The sequence below is a fragment of the Rhinoderma darwinii genome, chromosome 13 (assembly GCF_050947455.1).
Source record: "Rhinoderma darwinii isolate aRhiDar2 chromosome 13, aRhiDar2.hap1, whole genome shotgun sequence".
Classification (NCBI taxonomy): Eukaryota; Metazoa; Chordata; class Amphibia; order Anura; family Rhinodermatidae; genus Rhinoderma; species Rhinoderma darwinii.
This window is the reverse complement of record NC_134699.1, coordinates 41015056-41039631: the sequence shown is the minus strand read 5'-3', so window position 1 is coordinate 41039631 and position 24576 is coordinate 41015056. Positions and strand designations below refer to the sequence as shown.

At 40.3% G+C, this 24576-nt stretch overlaps 1 protein-coding gene across 1 annotated transcript; it reads left to right on the top strand.

The window, feature by feature from the left end:
- Nucleotides 1–1614: 1614 nt before the first annotated feature.
- Nucleotides 1615–22869, top strand: LOC142665762 (BPI fold-containing family C protein-like). Its single transcript, XM_075845514.1, has 15 exons — nucleotides 1615–1732; nucleotides 4650–4761; nucleotides 6737–6865; nucleotides 6946–7101; nucleotides 7878–7941; nucleotides 9325–9385; nucleotides 11711–11802; nucleotides 12648–12827; nucleotides 12912–12959; nucleotides 14474–14644; nucleotides 14725–14810; nucleotides 17781–17823; nucleotides 20336–20399; nucleotides 20481–20548; nucleotides 22549–22869. Exons 1-15 carry the CDS (start codon nucleotides 1624–1626, stop codon nucleotides 22579–22581), a joined length of 1416 nt encoding a protein of 471 aa, XP_075701629.1. The 5' UTR covers nucleotides 1615–1623; the 3' UTR covers nucleotides 22582–22869.
- The last annotated feature ends 1707 nt before the right edge of the window (nucleotides 22870–24576 follow it).

Genomic DNA, 24576 nt, shown 5'->3' with positions numbered 1-24576 from the left:
TGAGATAAGCATCTGTATAAGCTTTTTCCCAAAACTTTATATGGGAGCACAGCCCGCAAATGCGGGTGGAAGTCCACGGCCGTCAGTGCCCGTAATCACTGGCCGTGATTACAGGCACGGTCGTGTGCATGGGGCCTAAGGGCTGTCTGTCTATTTATATACAACATATATTGAATGATCACTTGCAAAACTATGTTTACATGTGCATGACAATTGTATGCCACTCATAATGACCAAGTGCTTGTGCCCATGATCAACTCTTCAAACAGTCCGAGTGCTACTGAAGTAACTAATTACAGACGTCTTGTAATAATTCTAAGCTACAAAGTGTGTCCCGAAATATAGATCATCGGACTAAAAGCAATTGTCTGATATGTGTCACTTAAACTGTTTTTATTACACTGTACGAAATATGAAAGTAATGTCACATGTGACTAACTCCTACCTATCTACACACCCAAAATAAAAGAAGGAGAACCAGATTAGTCATTGCAATAATCTTTTATTAGCTTACTGTCCGTGATCTTCACAAATGAGAAGCAGGTGACACTGGAGTGAGGAACATCTGAGTTCGCTTGTACTTCACATACAGGTATGTACCATTATATTTGCTGGAGACTGTCTTCTAAAGCAAGACCAAGTACTCCCTATGCAAATAAATTATAATAACCTTAAGGCTATGACTATACACAGTGCTGCACCTACTAAAAGCCCAACATGAGGACAGTGCGAGTACCCCTTAGAGATATGATGTGTACCTCCAGGGGAACATGTACTTCAGGTTGAGAACCTGAGTTCTAGAGGAAAACAGCTGAAGCCAAGTCAGATAAGACTATCGGATGGGTAAAAATTCGGTAATGGGTGGGTTACATTATCAAGAAAGATAAGATAAATCAAAGTTCTTCATAAAAAACACAGGTCTTCAAGATGAGACCTAGTAACTATGTACAAATATCATGTCAAGAGTTAATCTGACTCTTAATCTTTATTCTATATCCAGGCCTGTAAATACAACTCAACCCATCGGGATTAAGGGGTTTATCTGTGAGGACAGTGAAGTTGGCCGCAGATGTAAAAATTCTCCCCTAATAAGCATTCAGAAATTATATTTTTCTTACAATGTGACTAATTTTTCTCATAGGAAATTTTATCATGGGAACAATCATATCTTTGCATTGCCCCACATCTACCATCATAGCATTTACCATAAACAACCAGGAAAATTGCCACGTTCTGAACAATGGGGCAGATTTCCATCAGCCAGAGATGATCAATATTAGTACCGGAGACATAGCATTTAACCTTTACTTTTTTTCACCTTACTACACACAGTAAATGTTGTTCCCAAATAACAGAATATACAACACAACCAATGTAACCAGTGCTGTAAACATGCCACATAGTTTGTGACATTTAGATATAAGAATATCAAAATATACATATCCAATTTACTCTTGAACTACAAAGTCAGTGGAAGAGAAACACTATCAATCTTGTTTATCAGCGTCGAGGACAAAAAAAGCTGTTAAATAATTCAACCATGTTTATTATATTATATTTTATCTCTTTGTAAGCACAATAATTATTTGTGTTGTATTCCCATCCCCAGATTTTTGAAGAAGAATGCTGTGGGTTTACAATATCACTTTCCTTCTATTAACCCTGTCCACTATTTGTCATGGAGACAATCCTGGGGCGAAGCTGCACATCACAGAACGTGGCCTGAAAAAAGGTAGCTATTAAACTTGATGTATTTACTTGTCAAGTACTTACTATGAACTAACACTGAAGTATATGTTATATTCATATATTTGGGCATTGATGCAAAATGACTGGAGCAGAACAGAATCAATCATTCAAGCGTCTGTTGAGCTTAAGCGTTAATTCATATCAATAAGGATTTGTACGTAGACTCGAACTATGGTGGAGACATCACAGGGGCTAGCAACACTGAGTATGGGTAATGATGGTATTATTAGACTTTGAGACCAAGCGGTCAGATACCACAGTCTAGTCACCAATAAATGCAGATTTTATAATTGCAAAATAAAACAAAGAAAAGTTGTAGGCATGGCCATAAAACGTTACTTTCTCATTTCCGTTTCTTCATAGTGCAAATAGCACAGTAGTAATATAATGTAGGTATCTCAGCCTTGAGCCTCCTCTAGAAGAAGGGTCCACATTTAGTAGATAATATGCAAAAATGTGAATGTATTTATTTGGTTACTACACCACAGATAAAACATCGCTAGCCAGTCTCCTCTGGTAATCCTTGTAGGAAATCTATTATCCTCTGAAATGTAATGATTAAATCTGAATTCTGAAAACTTCACAATGTTGTCTTAAAGGGAACCTGTCACCAGCATTTCACCTATTGAACTTTACTTATCCCTCACTGGCCGCTGCTATCAAAAGTTCATTGCAGTTATCCCCTCTCCTAAACTCCTCCACCGACTGTAAATATCGGTCTGCAAACATTTTGCGATTTTTATCCTAATAATCCGGTGTCCCGTTGTACGCCCATCGAATAGGACATCAATGCGCAAGCTCAGGATTTTGTGTGGCGAGGAGCTGTCAATCAAAAGTAAGGAGGCGGGGTAAACTCGGAAAAACTTGAGGAATGAAGATATGACTCTTTTCAAACTAAGATTTGACTCTTTTCTGCTCATTAGCATATGGCGTGGGAACACTAAAACACCGAATACTAAAGCTATAGAGATGACTCAGAAGACAATTATAGGTTATATAGAAATGATTTTTCACCCACTACCACCAGGTATTGCTGGTTTAATAGGTGAAATGCTGGTGACAGGTTCCCTTTAATATCACTTGCCTAGTCTAAGCAGAGACCTGCATCAGGACAGGCACCTGACTAATACCCAACAGGTACCTGAATTGTGGTGCCAGCCTTGGTAGAAAAAGTTATAGAAAACCGAGCACTGGGCCGGGTTTCAGTCAGTTAGCCTATGATGCTGAGATGAAGTGAGAGTCACTTGCTTGTTGCCATTAGTTAATTTCGATCACAGGTGACAAGATCAGTGAACAGAACAGCCAACATAACATTACTGTAAGGGCTCGTCCACACGCAGGAGAATTGCGTGTTTGTTTCCATCTGGAATTGCGGACAGAATACAGTAGCAGCATAGTGGATGAGATTTAACAAAACTCATCCACACGCTGCGTAACAATTCGGAGGCGAAATTGACCTGCGGTGTGTCATTTTCGGACTGCAGCGTGTCAATTCCTGCTGCGGAATGTGGACAAAATTGCTGTGTTTTTCAGAGGTGATGTCACCATCTCCCAACATTGTAAAAAACACAGCAAAACGTGCACCATTTTCTGCCGTAAAAAAACGCAGGAAATGGTGCATTTTTGCCGCAGAGGAAGGTCTGCAACATTCAACCGTATTGCTGCAGATATTTTCTGCGGCACTTCCATTGTGTGTGGACAAACCATAAGACTATCCATACCAAAGCATGTGGGGAGCTGGACATTGGCAAAGTAAGACAGTTTTTGTAAACTCACATTAGGTTAATCTAATAAAGAAGAAGTATACTTATACTGGGGCTGCAACGAAACACGTTAACTGCAAGGATAGTGTTTTAGTTGCTGTCATCCAAATGTCGAGAAAGTGTATGTGAAACTACAGAAATATTTGACCTTGGGTTGTATAATAAATTTATGAAGGTCTCATGAAGCCCCTGAGCCACGAGTGTAGCTTGAGGATGTTAAGTAGCATATTTGTGAAATGAGCAGCTACGCTTGCTACCGTACATACCTTCTAAAGTTTTCTTCACCAGACCAAGAAATGTGAAACATGTGTCAGCATCTTGGAAGCGTCCTCCTACAAGAAACATACCACCCTATTTTATAAAATGAACTCTTGATTGTATAATTCATTGCTTTTTCACTTTTGGCGACTGCTGTCACTTGCTTATTATCTATGTTGATCATGAGGTTTCATGTTTGTTAAAATTACACATGATGACTATATTACACAAGCATGCAACACTTCGATGAGGTATGGACAAAGTATCACTTTTACCTTTGGGTGGCTCTAAAGCACTTCTCTACTATGTTATATATTGTTTCTTATAAAGAGCCAACATCAGTCCCTGTCCCCAAAGGGGTCTACAATCTAATTTCTTTGTCTCAGACCCACACATTAAGGCCAATGTCATACGAAACCAATTTACCTATCAGTATGTTTTTAGATCATGGGGGGAAACAGGAGTACCCAAAGGAAACCTATCCAAACACAAGGGGAATATACAAACTCCATGAGATGTTACAGCTGCACTTTGAAGACAACGGTGATAACCACTGAGCCACTGTGCTGCCCATTACTAAATACATAGTAGTAAAATGACAAGAAATATGATTTCGATGTACTGTACTATTATACATCTAAGGCTATGTTGGTATTTGAGTCAATGGGATCCGTCAGATGCCAGTGGTATCCGCCCAGCGATGGTTCTGGCTGTAAACTAAAACCACGACGCAAGAGTGAACAGAGACTAACGTTCCTCAGTTTAATAAATACCTTCAGTGTTCTGTACACGGCTCCTACAAAGTTCTTCTATAGGACTCCTAAAACATGCAATAAACATTTGTACCAAATGTAACATTTATGCCATTTAATTTTGTAGGAGTGGAATATCTAGTGAATAACATGATGTCAAATAACGCTGTGTATGAACTGTCAGATGTGACCGGAAGTGAAGACATAGCATCTGAGGACATGAGTTATGAGTTCACAAAGTAAGTAAACATAGTTGTAAAGTTTACAATTTATATGTAATGAAAAGCATTAATGTGGTTGCCTTATACTGAAATGAAAGGCCTGCCAGGAAATTGACTTTTATTGTAACATTGCTCTCACTGATGTACACTTAGGAGGGAGAGGTGTACGGCTATGTTACCACACTGTATATATTTTTTTACAAGGATGACCTATGGGCGACATATGGGACTGTATGGTATACAGTACGTTGGACGCATAAGATGGCGGTATATATCTGAAGTATTTCCCAACGTATATATCTAATAGATGCTTTAAACAGGATGTGAACACAGCTTGCCCTTGCTGCATAGCCCACCAATAAAAAATGTGTCCCCTTTCAAGACAAGCAGCGCAGAAGTCTTGAAATGCTGAAATAAGGAACCGCCAAGCAACGGTGCCTGAATTGCGTATAGGCACTAGAGGATGCACAAATTGCCATTGCCCCACCCAACCCTTCAAGTCCTGGGCCCCAAAGAAGTGGTGTTGCCTTTTACTTTAGCAAACAGGTGACAACCAATGAAATCCTTTACAGGGCGCTAGAACATAACAGGGTTGAGGCCACCAGAGAGTGGGCTGTGCATTGAAGTATTAAGTAGGGACTCTATTTTCCAAGATAGCTACCTTGATCTGAGTCAGTTCATGGACCATAGAACCTGGCATATTCATTGTCTGTGCCCCTTTAAATAATAAATATGACTTTTGCTGTTTACTAGCCCCAGAGAGACAATTCGGTATTTAAAATAGATACAAGAGATGACACTACATACTGGTAATAGCAAAAAAAGGAGATGAAAAATGGTAAGGATAGAGTTTTCTAACATGTTCACTGCTGTTCATTTTCTGTTTTGCTCAGTTTGCGCAAATGTTGCATCTCTTAGTCTAGGTTCTCACCACGTGTGTGTATGCTGACCAAAAGGTATGCAAATGTAAGTCAACTGTATGCTTTTTGTTTGACTAATTCATTTTCTTTTAAAGGGGAAATAATTATTTTTTTCTTAAGGGGATTTAAACATATATTGTGCAAACGTATGCAAATGTAAATCCATAAATTATAATATGTCTACCACAGACTTAAATTTAAAAAAGAAAAAAAAAAAAGAAGAGAATACCATATTACAGGGGTCAGCAACCTTCCGCACTCCAGCTGTTGTAAAACTACTTTCCACAGCCGGAAGTTTGCTGACCCCTGCCATACTATATAAGATTTTTTTGTGATGTCCGATTCTTTTTGGTTCCAGACATATTCCACTAACTGTATGTAAAAACATGGTGTGAATTGAGCTTTCCTGTGCACATTGTCCATTTGTATACTTGTAGCTAGCTAGTCTATGTACACCTCTGAAATCATATTTTTTTATTTTTTTTTTTATAAAAATCGGTGTGTTTGGTGCAACTTTATAGATACTTTATTACAAATTATTTTTACTTTTTGTGATACAGCTGCTTTGTATCCTATGTACAGTGCAGCTGTATCTAGCACTGAAACCTGTATCCGTCAGGTCAGTGACAGCAGGTCCTGGATGTCCACATGTGATTGGAAACAGCTCGATCCTACGCGTCAAAGACACGCAGGATCTGCTGACACTGAACCTGTTAGTGAATACAGATTTCAGTGTTAGATGCAGCTGCTCTGTATATAGGAATCAAAGCAGCTGTATCTGAAAAAGTAAAAATAATTTTGAATAAAAAGTATTTAAAAAGTTGCACCAAACACACTGATAGACATTTTTATGAAAAAAATATATATATATTTCAAAGGTGTACGTAGCCTTTAAGGGGCTTTCCAGATGTGTAGAACATAGTTTATCTCTACAAACATATTCTAGGAAATGGCAGAGGGGCTGAGGGCTTTCAGATTCCAGCCATTTACCTGTAATCCTATAGCAAAACTACCGTAGAAAATAACATCATTCAGTAGAGTTATCTTTCTTGCTTCTGTGTTGATTTGTTTAGGATACGCATGGTACAGTTTCATCACGGAATTATTTCTGCACAATGGATGCCAGAGACTGGACTGCATGTATTAATGGAAAATGGCAATGCTACAATCAATTGTAATTGGAAACTAGACAGCTGGCTAATGTAAGCATTGTGATTGGTGATTAATGACATCAGCAACTTAAAATCCAATGAAAATGAGTTAATATTTCTTTTAATTTCAGCAAAGACAGTGGATCAAGTGTGATGACCTTAATGGGGCTATCTATCTCTATGATCATGGGGGTTCGTCGAATTGAACCAGGTGTACCATCTATATACCTGCTTGACTGCCAATCTAGTGTTCAACATGTTGATGTCAAGATGTTGGGTGGAGTTAGGTAACTACAATAATATATACATATATACATATATACATATATATATATATATATATATATATATATATATATATATATATATCGATAATTTATACTCCCTATATGTGGATAGAGAGATTAAAGTGTAACTAAACTTTTAAAAAACGTTTGACATGTCATAGTGACATGTCAAAAGTTTTAATCAGTGGGGGTCTGACCGTTGAGACCCCCACCGATCGCTAAAACAAAGCAGCAGAAGTGCTCGGTGAGCTGCTTAGTTTTTAAATGGCTTTTCTAGGAAAGTGGCTCGCACAGTCGCACGTCTTTCCAAGAAAACTTTTTAGTTAAACTTTTTAAAAAATGCTACATTGTTACATAACACTTACTGTAACACCTCATGTTGCTTAGGGTAGAATATGATAGAGAAGGAAAAAATTAGCTTGGCGATGTATAGTTTTCTATGATTTGATTCAGTATTTCCATATAAAAAGCTGTGTAAAGTCTGCCTGGACACACAGAGAAAGCCTGTGAGTCCTGCTTTCCCCGCCCACACACAGTGATTGACAGTTTGGAATCACAGGCTTTCTCTGAGTCCTAGCAGCATTTACACAGTTTTTTCATGAACATATTAAATAAAATTTTAGAAGACTATATATATCCCTGAGCTCAATGTATCTCCCTCTTTCTCATGCTTAGATACAATGGCATAGTAGACCTGACAGAGCCACTTTGAAATGGATAACATTTTCCTCAATATTGACATGTAACTCTAGATATAATTCTTCTTCCTTTTCTAGCTATTTCTTTGAGAGCATAAAAGAACCCATTCAAAATGTGGTACAAAGAAGTGTTAACCAGCAGGTGAGAAGTAAAACATCCCTATGGCTAGTTTGTATAGGTATTGTACAGTATTCCTATAAATAAATTGTTATGATCTTATTTTTACGATTTACTCTGCCTTGAGCTAATGACCTTATTATTTTATGTATTTATGATAATTTATGAAAATTTATGCATTAAGTACCCTTGTACCATAGGCGTATTTTTTTATCTATGAACTGCACTTCCCTAGTAAGATGTGGAATGTGGACTCCCAAAATCCCATGTATATTATCATAACTCCTGTAGTCTAATACAATTCTAATACTGTATTAGGAAATTGTCGTGTATCCTTAAAGAGGCTATTGCATGAGGACGACCCCTCTTTATAAATTGAAGCTGACCCAGTGAACACCTGATCATCACTGGCTGTTATTGCTGAGGAAAGCTGTAGCCAGTCATACATTTCCCCTGCGGCTTGCCAGTCATTCATCGGAATGGCCAACTATACAATGCATGGACTGGCTGAGTCCGCCAAAGAGAAAGACAGTCTATGTGATCAGCTCTCCAATCTGGCTAATAGATGGGGGTCTCAAGCAGGGAAACCTACCTCTATGATGTTAATATGACCTAATATGCCATAAGGAAAGCTGTTATCTTCATACGACAACCCCTATTTACTAAGTCTATCGACTATTGACTCATTTGCTGACTATAGGCAGTGGATGTTAGTTTGGGTGGCTACAGGGAATTTTAATTTCTTCCTGGTGCGCTACACCTGTGTTTCCAAATCTTCCCAAGCCAACTACCTCCTATCGACGAGTCGTTCCAACCGAGTACCCCCAAGAAAGCGATTACTTATAAATATGCAATATAGTGGTAGAAAAGGCATACACAGTAAACACACTGGTGGAGGGACATGTCTCCGACCCATAAGTTAAAAAGAATACTTGCCATTATTTTAAAAAGGGCCTTAGTAAGATAGGAGCAGGTCACTGCCAGATTATACCTGCATATATCTGCGTGCTAACTGTTTATAATCATACTCTCCCTGAAGAGTTAGTTTAAAACTGCATCGTAGGGACAGAACTACAACCACAAGGTGGCATTTCCGGGGTGGCACCCTTCTTACGGGCAGTATTGCGGGCAAAGATACAGGGAATTTGAATGAACCTGGAGCACAACTAAATGTTCTCCCTATAATGAGCCAAATTCTGTCTGTTTTTTCCTAAATAAATGTATATAATCCCAGAATGGATATGAAACTGCACACATTGATCATTTGGTGACTTTTACCATACTATATGTGAAAAGCCAAAATTGTAATGTAAGGGATTATCTGGAATCTATTTGCAGCAGATATGTAATGCTATGTTTATAACAATAGATTAAATAATGTAATAATCACTTTTATCTTTCTTATAGTTGTGTTCATCTATAAGAAATCAAGTAAAAAAATGGGATCAGTCATTCAGTCAATTAAATAGTGAGTACAAGAAATTCTCTTTTCCATCCGCTCACTGGTGTCTCCAAAATGCGTTCAAAATCGCTGGTTTTATAGTAGAGTTTGGGTCATGCACAGTGGGAAAAGTCAACAGTAATTTGTTTTTAGTGCTTAAATGCTATGAAAACATTTGAAAGGCATTTTTTTCATAAACCGGTCAGTCAGTGTGATTGGTGAAACTTTATAATTAGTTTTCATAAAAAATATGTTTTACTTTTTGAGATAGAACTGCTCTGTATTCTCTATACAGAGCTGCTGTATCATTCGCTAAATCCTGCTCCCGTCAGGTCCGCAGGACTGATGGGTTCAGTGAAAGCGGGTACTGCGTGATCCACCTATTATCTATCCCATCTAAGTTCATAACTTAGATGTTATAGATTACTTGTGAATCCTGCTTGCCAGAGACACGCAGGACCCGCTGACACTGAACTCGTCAGTTCCGTGGGACTGACGGATTCAGGTCTTAGTGAAAGATACAGCTGCTCTTCATGGAGAATACAGAGCAGCTGTATCTCAGAAAGTAAAACCAATATTTCATAAAAACTAAATATAAAGTTTCACCAGTCACACTGACCATACCTCCCAACCGTCCTGGATTCAGGGAGACAGTCCCGGATTTCGGGCAGTGTCTCGCTGTCTCGGGCGGCCGGTGGTATGTCCCGGACTCCCGGTGTCAACTGTATCTGCGTCCTCAGGTAGAACCCAATGCTGAAGCCGGGAGTTCCGCTCCTAGAGGGAATCCCTGACGTCACTGTCCATATATAGATAGTGACGTCAGTGGCTCCTCCTGGAGCGGAATCCCCTGCCAGAGAATTGCTGACGCTATGGCTGGGGATTCCGCTCCTAGAGGGAATTCCTGACGTCACTGTTGCCAATGGATATCGATGTTAGCGGCTCCTCCTGTAGCATAATCCCCAGCCAGAGTGTTGCCAACACTATAGCCGTGGATTCTGCCCATAGAGGGAGTCCCAATGGCTATAGGGGGGGGGGGTATCACTATCTTTAAGGGGAGTGTGGCACTATCTACATGGGCACTGTGGCACTATGTGGGCACTGGTACTTTATATGTGGGCACTGGCAATAGGTGCAGCTAAGGGGGCATTATATTGTATGGGGGCAGCTATGGGGAATTATACTGTACGGGGGCAGCTAATGGGCATTGTACTGTATGATGGCAGCTACAGGGGCATTATACTATATGGAGGCATCTATGGGGCATTATACTGTATGGCGGAAGCTACAGGGGCATTACACTGTATGGGCAGCTGTTGGGGCATTATAGTGTATGGTGGCAGCTAAGGGGGAATTATAATGTATGGTCGGTAGCTATGGGGGCATTATAGTGTTAGGTGGTAGCTATGGAGCATTATACTGTATGGGGGCAGCTATGGGTGAATTATATTGTATGGGGGCATCTGTGTGGTCATTATACCGTATGGGGGCATCTGTGTGGTCATTATACCATATGGGTGCATCTATGGGGCCATTATACTGTATGGGAGCAGCTATGGGGTCATTATACTGTGTGGGGGCGGCACTATGGGAGCATGCTACTGTGTGGGCTGAAACAGGTGAGTATGGGCAGGGATTGGGCACGATTAGAGGCATGTCTTAAAAGGGAAAAAAATTGATGTAGGGGCGCTACCCGTGCTGCAGTGGTTGTCCTTCTTTGCGATACTTGAAAATCAGTTTTAAAGGTTTACATAGCCTTTAATGTTATTGTTGCATTTATATCAGTAGCTGGTGATGACACCTGTCAGTTTTTGGGTGCTGGTAATGTTTGGCATTATGGCTTAGTAGCCAAAGTGCAATTGAATTGCAATAAGATGTGTACAATATAATCTGATTATAATCTGCTTTCTTATACATTAAATAGACTATAGGGGCCCCATAAATTTTTATTGAGAGCACTACAACCACAAGTATAAACTAGTGATATCTTACCATAGGACCATTGAACAATAGCCCGGCATTTTACTGCTATAACCAAACTGTCTATGCTTGAACTTTGTTTTGAATGGGACAGAGGTGCATCACCTTGCATGGCCCCAAAAGCACGTGCAAGTACGAACGGAGAGAAGAACCATGTAAACAATGAAGAGGCTGTGGCGCTCATACGAGCGACGTGGCCTCTTCAAACAGCTGATCGATGGGGGTGCCAACAGTAGGACCACTACTGATCTAATATCCATGGACTATCCGGAGGATATGCCATCAATTTTAATAACACCTTTAATTTAATTTATAATTTAGTTAAATGAATTATTGATTGACAAATTTATATTATATTTTTATTCCATTTTTCAGTGACTGTGTCACTAAATCGTTTTATAGAGCTTGACCTATCTCTTGTGGGTTATCCAGAGATTTCAGACCACTACGCTAATTTAGGATTAAAGGTAAGAGATTCCCATTTGTCAGCTAAATGTTTGGTGAGATACAGTATGATTCTAAGGCTGATTTATTAACAAATATGCAGTAAGGAATAGTAACCAGTTATGTGTATTATCTGATATCTTATAGCTTAACACTATGTCTATGCTGATGATTTCGAGCTCTGTATCAGAAAAGAAGGGAGCTGAATGCTATAAAGATATATAAAGAAATTAATCGGAACAGAACTTTGGACCTATTTATATTAAGAAACATAATAAAATGGGTGACATATTAAGTGGAATGGTAACCCCTAGTGGTCAATTTGTTGAAACATTTCCAGGAGTTATATCAGAGGGATGGCACAATGCAGAGTTCTAAGAAAAGATGCTCCAGAATTGTTATTTCATGGGAAATACAATTATTTACTAAAACATGTCAGAGAGGTGACTATTCAAATAGTAAATTCTTGATGTTATTATTGGAAATAATCCCTCCGCAGCATGTGCGTTCTAATACTACAGCTTTTTCTTACACACCATTAGAGTTCTCTTTTTGTTTTTCTACTAGTTCACTGTGTTTCGCTCCATCCGTAGTCATTACCCTATTTTATGATAAAAAATGAAAGTTAACAGGGAGTTAGTGTACCTAGGCTGGTCATAAATGGTCCAAGTCTAGCCTGATTGTCTGATCCTACCATTTTTGAGCATGTGGGAAGTACATCGATGATTATTACACTTATGTGGAATTACATTTCAGGTATTATTCTTCTTTAGTACTGACTTTTGTGTGCACCAAAAAAGTATGACTACTGCTAAACTAGGAAAATGTAATATGAATGACCCTAAATGAGAATATCTCCTCCACACAGGGCCTTTTCTATGCACAAAATAAATCACATAGTGAGACTGCTTTCTCTCCAGCACCCATGACATTCCCAGTCAAGGACAGCACCATGGTTTATATTGGACTATCCCAATCTTCAGTGGATTCCCTCTGTTCTGCTTACTTCTCTGCTGGGTTTTTGACTTTTCAGGTGTCCCATATGGTGGTAAGTAGGAATGATCAGGATACTAGTACACACATAGTATACCGTTTTCTGACCTGTTACTTATACAATAATTATGTTGCACAGGGCTCCAAAGAGTTAACAACCTCAGCGTTGGCTGCCTACATGCCAGAGGTAAGTGTTGCATTAGTGTATTGTTCCCTGGGGGATCTTCAGAAAGGCAAAGCTGTGGTCAGTTCCCACGTGGAGACTGACCTCCTAAGATTCAATTGGCTTCGGGGAGTCATTTGAGAGACTGAATAATGTATGCTGATCAGCTAATTCCTCATTGTTGATTGGCCAATAGGGATCATGGTTTTCCAATCAATCAATCAATCAATCAATCGAAAAAGGGTTACACTGTAGTGATGGGGGTAGGGAAACAGACAAGTGAGCCCTAATCTACACGCCACTCAGTCCCTGCCTACTTGCAACGACCCGCCCTAGGCGACGGGGTACAACTGGGCAATGGTCCCTACGCTCAGTAAGTGCGCGACAGACAAACAGACAAGGGTACACAAAGCTAAGGGAAATGGGGCAGTTGCCCACGGCAACACCGTGAGCAACAAGAGTGGTGAACGAGCCGAGTCAAACCAGGAGAGCACGAGGTACAAAACGCAGAGCAGGAGAGTAGTCAATAAGCCAGGGTCAGTATGAAGCAGGGTCAAATAGTTAGAAGCTGCAGCAAGGCCAGGAAACCACACGAGAAGACTCACAAGCAAAGGAGGAACAGGAAAGGCAGGTATAAATAGACAGAGGGCGGAAGCTAGCTCCGTCTGGCCAGGCTGCGATAGGCTCTCCCACTCCTAAGCCTGCCATCCTGAGTGGTGGAAGATGGAGTCAGTCTCAGAGACATAGACTCAGGTGCAGACTGATTACCTATGGGCGTATACACAGAAGTTGTGCCTGGCAGATCCTTTACATACACTGATTAGTATATAGTGAGTGCTCCTGAACGAGTCCCTCAATTAATTGTTTGGGTGGCCATAAAGTGTATGCAATGGTAGCCGCTAACATGGTTTTATATAAAAGAATGTATCTGTCTGCGTATCGTTCCTACTGATGAGCAGTTGGAGGGCAGATGCAGAGACCACACAGGGTCATAACTTAGATGTGATAGTTTACAGGTGGATCCTGCATGTCAGGGACACACAGGACCCGCCGACACTGAACCCATGAGGTCCGCGGGACTGACGTATTCAGTGAATAGCGCTAGATACAGACGATCTGAATAAAAAATACAGAGCAGCTGTATAAAAAACGAAAAATTATTTTTAATAAAAAGTATTTACATGGTTACACAAAACACACCTTTTTATTATTAAAAAAAAAGTTGCCTTTCAAAGGTTTACATAGCCTTAAAGGTGAATATGGCATACAGCTGTGATCAGTATGTCAGCCACAGTCTAATAGCTAATGTATGCCTAATGTGACTAGTCACTAATAGGTATGTGATTAGTATGAGTGACAAGGAATATATGCTGAATCATAAGGCTCAGCGCTTTTTAATCTGTCAACCACTGGCCTCAATGATAAAAACAAAAAACAATAAATGGGAATGATGGAATGGATGACGACTGCTTTTGGGATCATTTTCAGTCTCATAGAAAAGAATAGAATCTGTCATCTACTGTGCTGCTTTTTTCTAGATTTCTGAACATTTTCCAAACCCTGCACCGGTGAAAATAAAATTGTCTGCTACAAGGTCTCCGCTGGTATTCCTTCTGTTAAATAATATGACTGTCCAGTTTAGAGGGTTTATACAAACAAATGCCTATCCTCCCAATACCAAAAGCCAGAATATCTTCAGTGCTTACATAGTAAGTATCTCTGCATTATTAATAGTCTATTCTATAATTGAAACATGTCAGTCTGTAACATACATGTATTTATTTTATAGGTGGCCAGCTTACAAGGCAGTTTTTCCTTTTCAGAAGCCAAAGCAGCGCAGGGTTTGAATCTCACAGGTTCTTTCCACTTAGACAGGTAAATGAATTGTTCTGATATCTTCCGGCCTGTTCACATCACCGTTCATTTCCGTTCCGGGGTTCCGTCAAAGGTTTCCGTCGGGTGAACCCCGCAACGGAAAGTGAAAGCACAGCTTCCGTTTCAGTCACCATTGATAGCAATGGTGACGGAAACATCGCTAATGGTTTCCATTCGTCATGATTCCGGCAGGTTTGCGGTTGTCTGACGGAATCAATAGCGCAGTCGACTCCGCTATTGATTCCATCGGAAAACCGGAAACCTGCCGGAACGGTGACAAACGGAAACCATTAGCGATGTTTCCGTCACCATTGCTATCAATGGTGGCTGAAATGAAAGCTGTGGTTTCAGTTTCACTTTCCGTTGCGGGGTTCACCCGACGGAAACCTCTGACGGAACCCCGGAACGGAAAGCAAAGGGTGATGTGAACAGGCCCTTCCTTTTATGTGTCCTATTGACTTTAAAGTGAACCAGTCACCTTGAAAATGCTATCCAATCAGCAGGCAGCATGTAATAGAGCAGGTGGAGCAGAACAGATTGATATATGCATATAGAAAGAAAATTACATCACAAAACCTGTGCCTCATGGTGTATTATTCATGATGTCTTCTATAGTCAAACGCACACTTACTATAGGGGTGTTGGTAAAGCACCTCAAGCATTTAGCTTTCTGTAGTTCTGTCCCATGGTCTTATCATCGTTCACCTGGACAGGCAATCATGATAAAAGACTTTCCTCTCGCCCATCCGTAGGCTTGAAGCCAGAAAAAAATTACTGTATATTCTGCCCTCCACCATTAAAAAATTAACCACGTATATAGACACGCACAAGCTGGAACATATATACTGTACATACATAAAGTCAGATATTTAGACAAACAGGCAAATATATATACACAAATTCTGGAATATATACATACATAAAGGTAAATATATAGACATACAGACACACACACACACACACACACACACACACACACACACACACACACATATATATATATATATACACAGGCACATACATACACAGACAGGAACATATACATAATAGGCACATATATACAAGCACAAAGATACATTCACATACAGACCCATATATACCCACGCAGGCACATATATACACAGTACAGATAATGTAGTAGATGTTACCTGCAGTCCTATGTCACACCACGGATAACACACAGTGATAACTCTCTGAGTACAGATAATGTAGTAGATGATACCTGCAGTCCTATGTAAGAGCACAGATAACACAGTGATATCTCTCTGAGTACTGATAATGTAGTAGATGTTACCTGCAGTCCTATGTAACACCACATATAAGACAGTGATAACTCTCTGAGTACAGATAATGTAGTAGATGTTACCTGCAGTCCTATGTAACACCACAGATAACACACAGTGATAACCCTTTGAGTACAGATAATGTAGTAGATGTTACCTGCAGTCCTTTGTAACACCACATAATACAATTATAACTCTCTGAGTACAGATAATGTAGATATCATCTGCAGTCCTATGTAACAATACCAATAACACAGTGATAACTCTCTGAGTACAGATAATATAGTCGTTGTTACCTGCAGTCCTATGTAAAACCACCGATAACACACAGTGATAACTCTCTGAGTACAGATAATGTAGTAGTGTTACCTGCAGTCCTATGTAACACCACATGTAACACACATTGATAACTCACTGAGTACAGATAATGCAGTAAATGTCACCTACAGTCCTATGTAACACCACAGATAACACAGTGATAACCCGCCATGTACAGATAATGTGGTAGTGTTACCCGCACAGGTCGCACACCCCTAAGGCCGGCCCTGCATAAGACGCACATATAATTAGTAGCATAAAATAAGAGGAAAAGTGTTTTGCCTTTAACTGTACATTTCCTGAGTAATATTTAGAATATAGGGTATAGATACAGTACCACCGTGCCCCAATACAATGCCAGTCACAGTGCCCTAATACAATGACAGCCACAGTGCCTCAATACAATGCCAGCCACGGTGCCCCAAAACAATGTCAGCCACAGAGATACAAGATATTGGCAGCTATAGTGCTCTTACCCTCCCCTGAACTCACCAAATATCAGGGGTGTGGAGAGGCAGTAGTTAAAGGGGGTTTCCAGTCCCTAAAAATTGATGGCCTATCCTCAGGATAGGCCATCAATAGCTGATCGGTCGTGGTCTGACTCCCGGGACCCCTGGCAATCAGCTGTTTTGAAGCGGCAGCAGTACGAGCGTTGCTTCCCCTTCATTTCTACTTGCTTACTGTGAATCGTCGATACACATGTAGCTGCGATTCACAGGTATCGCAGCCTTCTTAGATAGTGCCACAAACAGCCCCCTGTAGTTAGTGCCACACACCTCCCCATGTAGATAGTGCCACCGAACCCCCTGTAGATAGTGCCACACACCCGCCTTTGTAGATAGTGCCACACTCATTCCCTGTAGATAGTGACACACACCCCTTGTAGATAGTGCCACACAACCCCCACTTGTAGAAAGTGCCACACTCTCCCCGGTAAATGGTGCCACACACACCACTTTGTAGATAGTGCCAAACACACTCCCCCTTTAGATAGTGCCACACCCCCCCTTGAAGATAAAGCCACACAGCCCCCGTTGTTTTCATACGGAGGCATGCATAGATGTTTTCCGTTGGATTTCACATGCTCTATCACATGCTGTTTTAGAGCTACTCTTTCTCTATATCTCCCACAGTACACAGGCTCCCTAGTACACAGATGCAGGGGACGCCTGCGGCCATATAAGATGGCTGATAGGAGGGTAATGCCATAACGTTAGGAAGGAAAAGGAGGGTATTGCCATAACATGTTCATTGACCTGAATGGAGATAACAGCACTGTTGATAACCACACTGTTATACAGGCTACTGCTTTTAATGTATTTGACCTATTAGACATTATATACTAAAGTTAGAATTTGCCTTCCTACAGGTTCCAAGTAGAAGGGAGTAAACCTGTCATTAATACAGCAAAGGTAGGATAAATAATTATCAATCTTATATCAAAAGCTGATGAAGTTTTAAACGTAGGACTCATAATATTGTAGAAGTTCCTATATCTTTCAATCAGAATGAGTCATTTAGGGCCTGTTCACATCAGCGTTGTCTTTCCGTTGAGGGGTTCCGTCTGAGGTTTCCGTCAGGTTAACCCCTCAAAGGAAAGGCAAACGGAAACCTTAGCTTCTGTCTGCATCACCATTGATCTAAAGGATGACGGAAATGTTGCTAAAGGTTTCCGTTTGTCACCGTTGCGACAGGGTTCCATTGTTTTGACGGAATCTATAGCGCAGTCGACTGAGGGGTTAACCCGACGGAAACCTCCAATGGAACCCCTCAACGGAAGGGCAATGTTGATGTGAACAGGCCCTTATAGTATTTGCTGCATTGGTAATTTTTAGGATGCCATGATGGCAAATACACTTATCTAAAATATTCTGCTGCTGTTCCAAGTTCTTAAAAGGTTCGTCGACCTTTGGATACCATTTCAAATTTTATATAGATATATGTTTAAATGAAAAGTTGAGTAACTTTATAAATACAATGAATGACATTATACTGATACAAAGGTATAACTAGTCGTATAGTCCAATACTGCAGTCCCAATCTTTCTGGTTTTCATTGGAAACAGTTGAGGTCTCATAATGCAGTGCGACCGTTAGTTCTTCCTACTCCAGATTACTGTACATTTCCTGGTGTAAAAATGACACCTCACAGAATGGAAGTCACCAGTCCATGCTCTGTGCAGACATTGAGCCAGTAAGGCAGCTGTGAGATTGAAGTTTTGAAGTCTGCAGAGCTGTGAATGCAGCTCTGGGCTATAATACAGGCAGTAACTCACAGGGCCAGTGCAAGATAAGTAGAGAAATATATTTACATAGAAACTAATTTTTTTGTGTGAATTGACTATATGTAAACTATGAAATGGCATTTAAAGGTTGTTTGTTGATCCCTTGCCCCCTTAAATCGTACTGCAGTCTGATCTCACAAAAAATCCTACATCATTAAGATTTATGGAGATGGCGGAATCATTTAAAATGTATTGAGTTTTGCCTGAGATGTCTCTTTGAAGAGAAATTACAAACATTGACATTTATGGCATATCTACAGGATACATCATAAATGTCTGATTTGTTGGGGTGCCCCCAACTATTGGAAGAAGGAAACTCTAGGAATGCGCTTGCTCTCTCCAGTTTCTTAATGCCCAACTGGGCGTGTTTTACTTTTTACCCAAGTGGGCGTTGTGGAGAGAAGTGTATGACGCTGACCAATCAGTGACCAATCAGTGTCATACAATTCTCCCCATTAATTTACACTGCAATAGTATTCTTACTAGAACACTATATGCAGCCACATACACACACATTAACGCTACTCAAGTGTCCTAACAGTGAATATACATTACCTCCAGCCAGGACGGGATGTGTATAGCGTAATCTCGTGAGACTACGCCTGCTCTGCTGTAAATCAACCACAAACACTAGAGAAGTGTCAGGATTCTGAATACACATCCCGTCCTGGCTGGAGGTAATGTCTATTCATTGTCAGGACACTTGAGTAACGTTAGTTTGTGTGTATGTGGCTGCATATAGTGTTCTAGGAAGAACACTATCTGCTGTGTAAATGAATGGAGAGAAGTGTATGACGCTGATTGGTCACTGATTGGTCAGCGTCATACACTTCTCTCCACAATGCCCACTTGTTCAAAAAGTAAAACACGTCCAGTTGGGCATTAAGAAACTCATTAGCATAAAGCTAAAATAGGTCATAACTCCGTCAAAAATGATCGTTTTTCTAAATAAAAAACACTGCTGTAATCTACATTACAGCGCCGATCATATTATGTACAAGATAGCCCCCTTATAATGTGGTGACAGAGCCTCTTTAATGCTGGACTGAGCTCGCGTGCGCACAATGGTGGTCACTGGGGAACAGGACGGCCGCATGTGCAGACATCTCTGGAGAGAAGGACGTCGACCGTCTGGAAGAAGTTCGTGGTCAGCGACCACGAACGTTACAGCCAGCACCATCATCTGTTACCGTAACACTCATAGACTACAGTGTGCATGAACAGCCTGCACGCCCCAAGAGGTGGGGTTCACAGAGGTTGATATGCCATAAATGTAATTGGTCGGAATACCCTTTCATCAATAGCCAGTTCACCTTTTCTAGCGAGAAGCAAGTTATTTATGAAGTTTTACTGCACATGTTACACTAAGTGATATTTTCAGCACAAAGCGGTCTCCAATTTTGACATCCTTTTGCCGTGCAATGCTTCTGGGGCATAATAACAATTCCAGAAATGAATCTTAATCTTATATTATCGATTAATTTAATAACATTGATTATCAGTACAACCACTTATATTTTGCATAGTGGGGCAGATCACTCCAGGCCTCTTAACAAAATATTGCAAAACCAATGTGCTTTAATGTCATCAATATAGTCACTGCAGTATATACTGTATTAACCACATTCTCATTGTCGCAGGGGGTTGCAAAAGAAAAAGGAGTCCAGCAGCTTGTTCAAGACGTGGTAATGCCAGTTGTTAATGGTAAGAAATACAATCCCAAGCTCGAAATAGGCAATTTTCTCTATCAAGTGCATTAATATATCATTATATTTTACTTTGCAGAAGAATTAGCAAGAGGAGTTTTTATTCCCAGCGGTGTTCTCAAAAATGCTTTTGTCAGTATTGAGAAGGTGAGAATATTCTTCCTGTATAGTGCAATGTCCAACAACATGTTTACTTTGTAAGTGATAGTGCATGGTGACTTACACGGCCCAAAGTGGGCTGTGTAAACGAGCGCCGATCAATGAGACAGCTTGTTGATCGGCGCTCGTTTGCTCCTTTCACAAGGAACTAGAATGGGGACGTTTTCCTGTTTACAGGGAGATGTGGTGCCGACAACGATAAAAGATTATGCATTTAAAACTATGCAATCAGTCGATGAACGAACGACTTATCATTGCCCTGTTTACACAGGGCAATTATCGGGATCGAGCATTCTATGAAAGCTTGTTTGCCCGATAATTGACCAGTGTAAAAGGGTCTTTAGTGGTAAGACTTGTTGCTCTGCAGCAGTGAGAACCTAAAATTAAAGGAATTTTCTCGATAAAGATATTTATGGTATAGCACTTGGAGATGCGAGAGATATCCAATCGGTGGGGCCTGATCACCGTAGCCCTACAAATGTGGTCTCGGAAAAAAAGGTGAGCTGAGCCAACAAGAGACATGGTGCTTTCCTAGTGCCACTGCCACTTTATTCTAGTGATAAGCATTGATGGCATATCCTAGTGGCATGCTTTTAATGTTATGGTAAGATAGCCCCACTCTTGTTCTTCAAGGACTCACACACTTGGCAATCCACAATGAAAAATGGTCAAATTTGCTATTATGTGTGGAAAATGCATACATGTTTAAGTAATGATTTACTAACAATCCTTAGGGTCCTCTTACACGGCCTGACCTGGGCCGTCTAAACGAGCACCGGTCGACGATACAGCTCGTTGATCGGCTCTCGTTTGCTCCTTTCACATTGAGCTATGTATCGGGACGAGCAATCGTTACTACGATCGCTTGTCCCCATATATTTCCATCCTGTCGGCAGCACATCTCCACAGGGTAATGATTGGGAATAAGCGTTCTGTGAACACTCATTTGCCCTATAATTGGCCCATGTAAAAGGCCCTTCAGTTTATTGGTGGCAGATGGTTCCTTTGCCTTCATCTCACTTTTCAGGTCCGGCTGCATAGACAATATGTCCACCTGTGTATGGCCACTGCTGTGAATGCAAAGCAAGGAAGTACCTAAAATGAGTGCCTTTCTACAGGAGTCTTTTATCCAAAAGGCCAGTTGCCAGTGTAGACTATGAAATCACAAGTAGAACAGGTTCTCTGAGATTTTAAATCGCAGAAAAGCATGGAGCTCCTAATTATCTAACCACATGACAAACAAGTGTCCAGAATTTAGAGGGAAAGTCACGGAATTCCTGGCTTTGTCCTGGAATATCATACATCTGCCCTGATAAGCGGCATCAATCATAGATCACGCCTGATGGAATTACCCAAGCTCTGACTCTGCAGGTTAGCGAGAGATATCTGCATTTGATGGGCTGCTGACTGGCTGCTCAAATATAAGCTCCTGTTAGTAGAGAGCAGAACAAAGCCATGGAGGAAATAAGAGTGTTGTATTCTAGGGACATGCGCCTGACACATTTGAATGGGTATTTCTATAGCAGTTACTACTCTGTGGGCCCTTTTATGTGATTATTCAGGGTCACTGCTGTGTGGAGACACAATTTTATATATAAAGCTGCTTGGTATGCGCAATGGTGTGGGATATTATTACTTTACTGGCACTACTATTCTGCCTACACTATTGTAATGTGGAATATCTGCAGGGTGGCACCACTGTGCAGGTAGCATCTGATCCTAGTGTAGGGACAGTCCACAATTCAGGGCTCACTGTCATCATTAGTTCTGGGAGCATTTAGAAAACACCATCTTGCATCTTTAAAAAAATTGTTGTGGCACATGCTTATAAGTTTCCAAAACTGAGACTAGTAAAGAGTAGCTTATTGTGCCCCCCCCCCCAAAAAAAAAAATATTACTGTTCACCCCTGTACCATGTGTAAACTTAAAACTGATGAGAGCATTGGTGTTTTTTTGTATGTGAATAAGATTACAATTCTTTATTTCAGGGATTTGCGATACTGGCAGCTGATTTGAAGTAAAAATCTACAAACATGTGGCTTCAGATGACGTGCAATTGTATTTATTCTACATCTAACCAGCAAGGATTGTGTTATTTTCTTTATGGGTTACAAGATTAATTTTATCTGTCCATTTCCACAAGTTAAATGACCCAAAAGATGTCTGACAGCTGCTAATAATCCCTACCTCCATAGAGTGAATATGTGAGCTTGGCCATGCTAAATGTATCTGTTAATGGAGAAATTGACATCTTAAGGCCTGGATCACAAATTTACTGCAGTTTTTGGTGCCGTTTTTAGGCTAAGGCTGGGTTCACACGACCATGTTACGTCCGTAATGGACGGAACGTATTTCGGCCGCAAGTCCTGGACCGAACACAGTGCAGGGAGCTGGGCTCCTAGCATCATAGTGATGTACAACGCTAGGAGTCCCTGCCTCTCCGTGGAACTACTGTCCCGTACTGAAAACATGATTACAGTACGGGACAGTTGTCCCGCAGCGAGGCAGGGACTCCTAGCGTCGTACATAACTATGATGCTAGGAGCCCGGCTCCCTGCAGTGTGTTCGGTCCGGGACTTGCGGCAGAAATATGTTCTGTCCTTTACGGACGTAACATGCTCGTGTGAACCCAGCCTTAGTTTTTTGAGACACAAAAGAAAGGAGATAAATCAGTCCTTTCTTTACACTTTCCTTTCTTTTGGAACCTTGTGCTTGGCTCAAAAAACTGCATAAAAACTGTGTGTGTCATCCTGGCCTTAATTTTTTGCTGTATCAGGGATTTTATTCCAAAAAATTCAATGATATCTTCACTTCTTTAGAAAACATATTTTAAGATGTAAAAATTCACAACAAACTTCTTTACTGAACTTTCCTGTTGTATATATTTTATATAATAAATGCATGGATTTGTACACAAATAAATGTGGTTCACTTACTGTATATGTGATGTACACTTTCTAACTTCTATAACTTTGACACTCAGCATCTACAGTATATAAAAGTATGTATAGTGTCTATTCAGTGTGCCTCTTAATATTAGATGACCCATATGGGCAAGCACTAGGCAGAGGTTTGTGATGGAGGAGGGATATGGCAGATCCATAGAATTAATCAATGAAAAGTCAATTTAAAGGGCTTGTCCGATTTCAGCAATATGTTGTATAATTAAAAGTTATGCAATTTTCCCAATACCGTATACTTTCTGTATTAATTCCTCATGGTTTTCAAGACCTCTGTTTGTTGTTATTCAGTAGGAAACTTGATTGGTTTTTTTTCAGTGAAAGTTTTTTGTCCATGGTCATGTGATGGCGCACAGATGGTGGGATCGTTAGAAGACACAGCTCTGATACACGTACTGTAACTAACGGGTCATGCACCTGTGTGTCCATCACATGACCGTGGACAGAATTGTATCCGCTGGAAGTAAACGATGAATGTTCCTAGTGAATAACAACAAGCAGAGATCTTGAAAACCGTGAGGAATTAATACAGAAAGTATAGAATATAGAAAGTTGTATAACTTTTAATTATACAAAAAGTAACATTAATTTACTGAAAGTGGATAACCCCTTTAATGTTTCATATCTAAATATCTGATTAATATTAACGATGATAATACTACAACAGCCTGACGACGTAGAAAGCAATGCTAACACCACATACTTTATACACTATGAAATTCCCATAAATGTATCTCCATAGAACATGTTATTCACATAGATATCGAATATGATGCTCATGGTGGTTACTAATTGTGACCACCAAATCTTATTTTTAATTAGAGTGAATATTATATAATTTAAAGATGTTTTTTTTAACAATATGATACTTTCTAAACATTTCTTGACAAGAAAACATTTTTAAATGGATAGAGATGAGCATAGGTCTCATGCATATGGCCGAACTATGGATCTCTGTTGCACAGATGTATAATAAATAGTCTGCTATGGGCCAATACGGTACCTCATTGTGTCACCAATTGTGTCATTGTTTCACCAATCAGATGCGCACAAAGT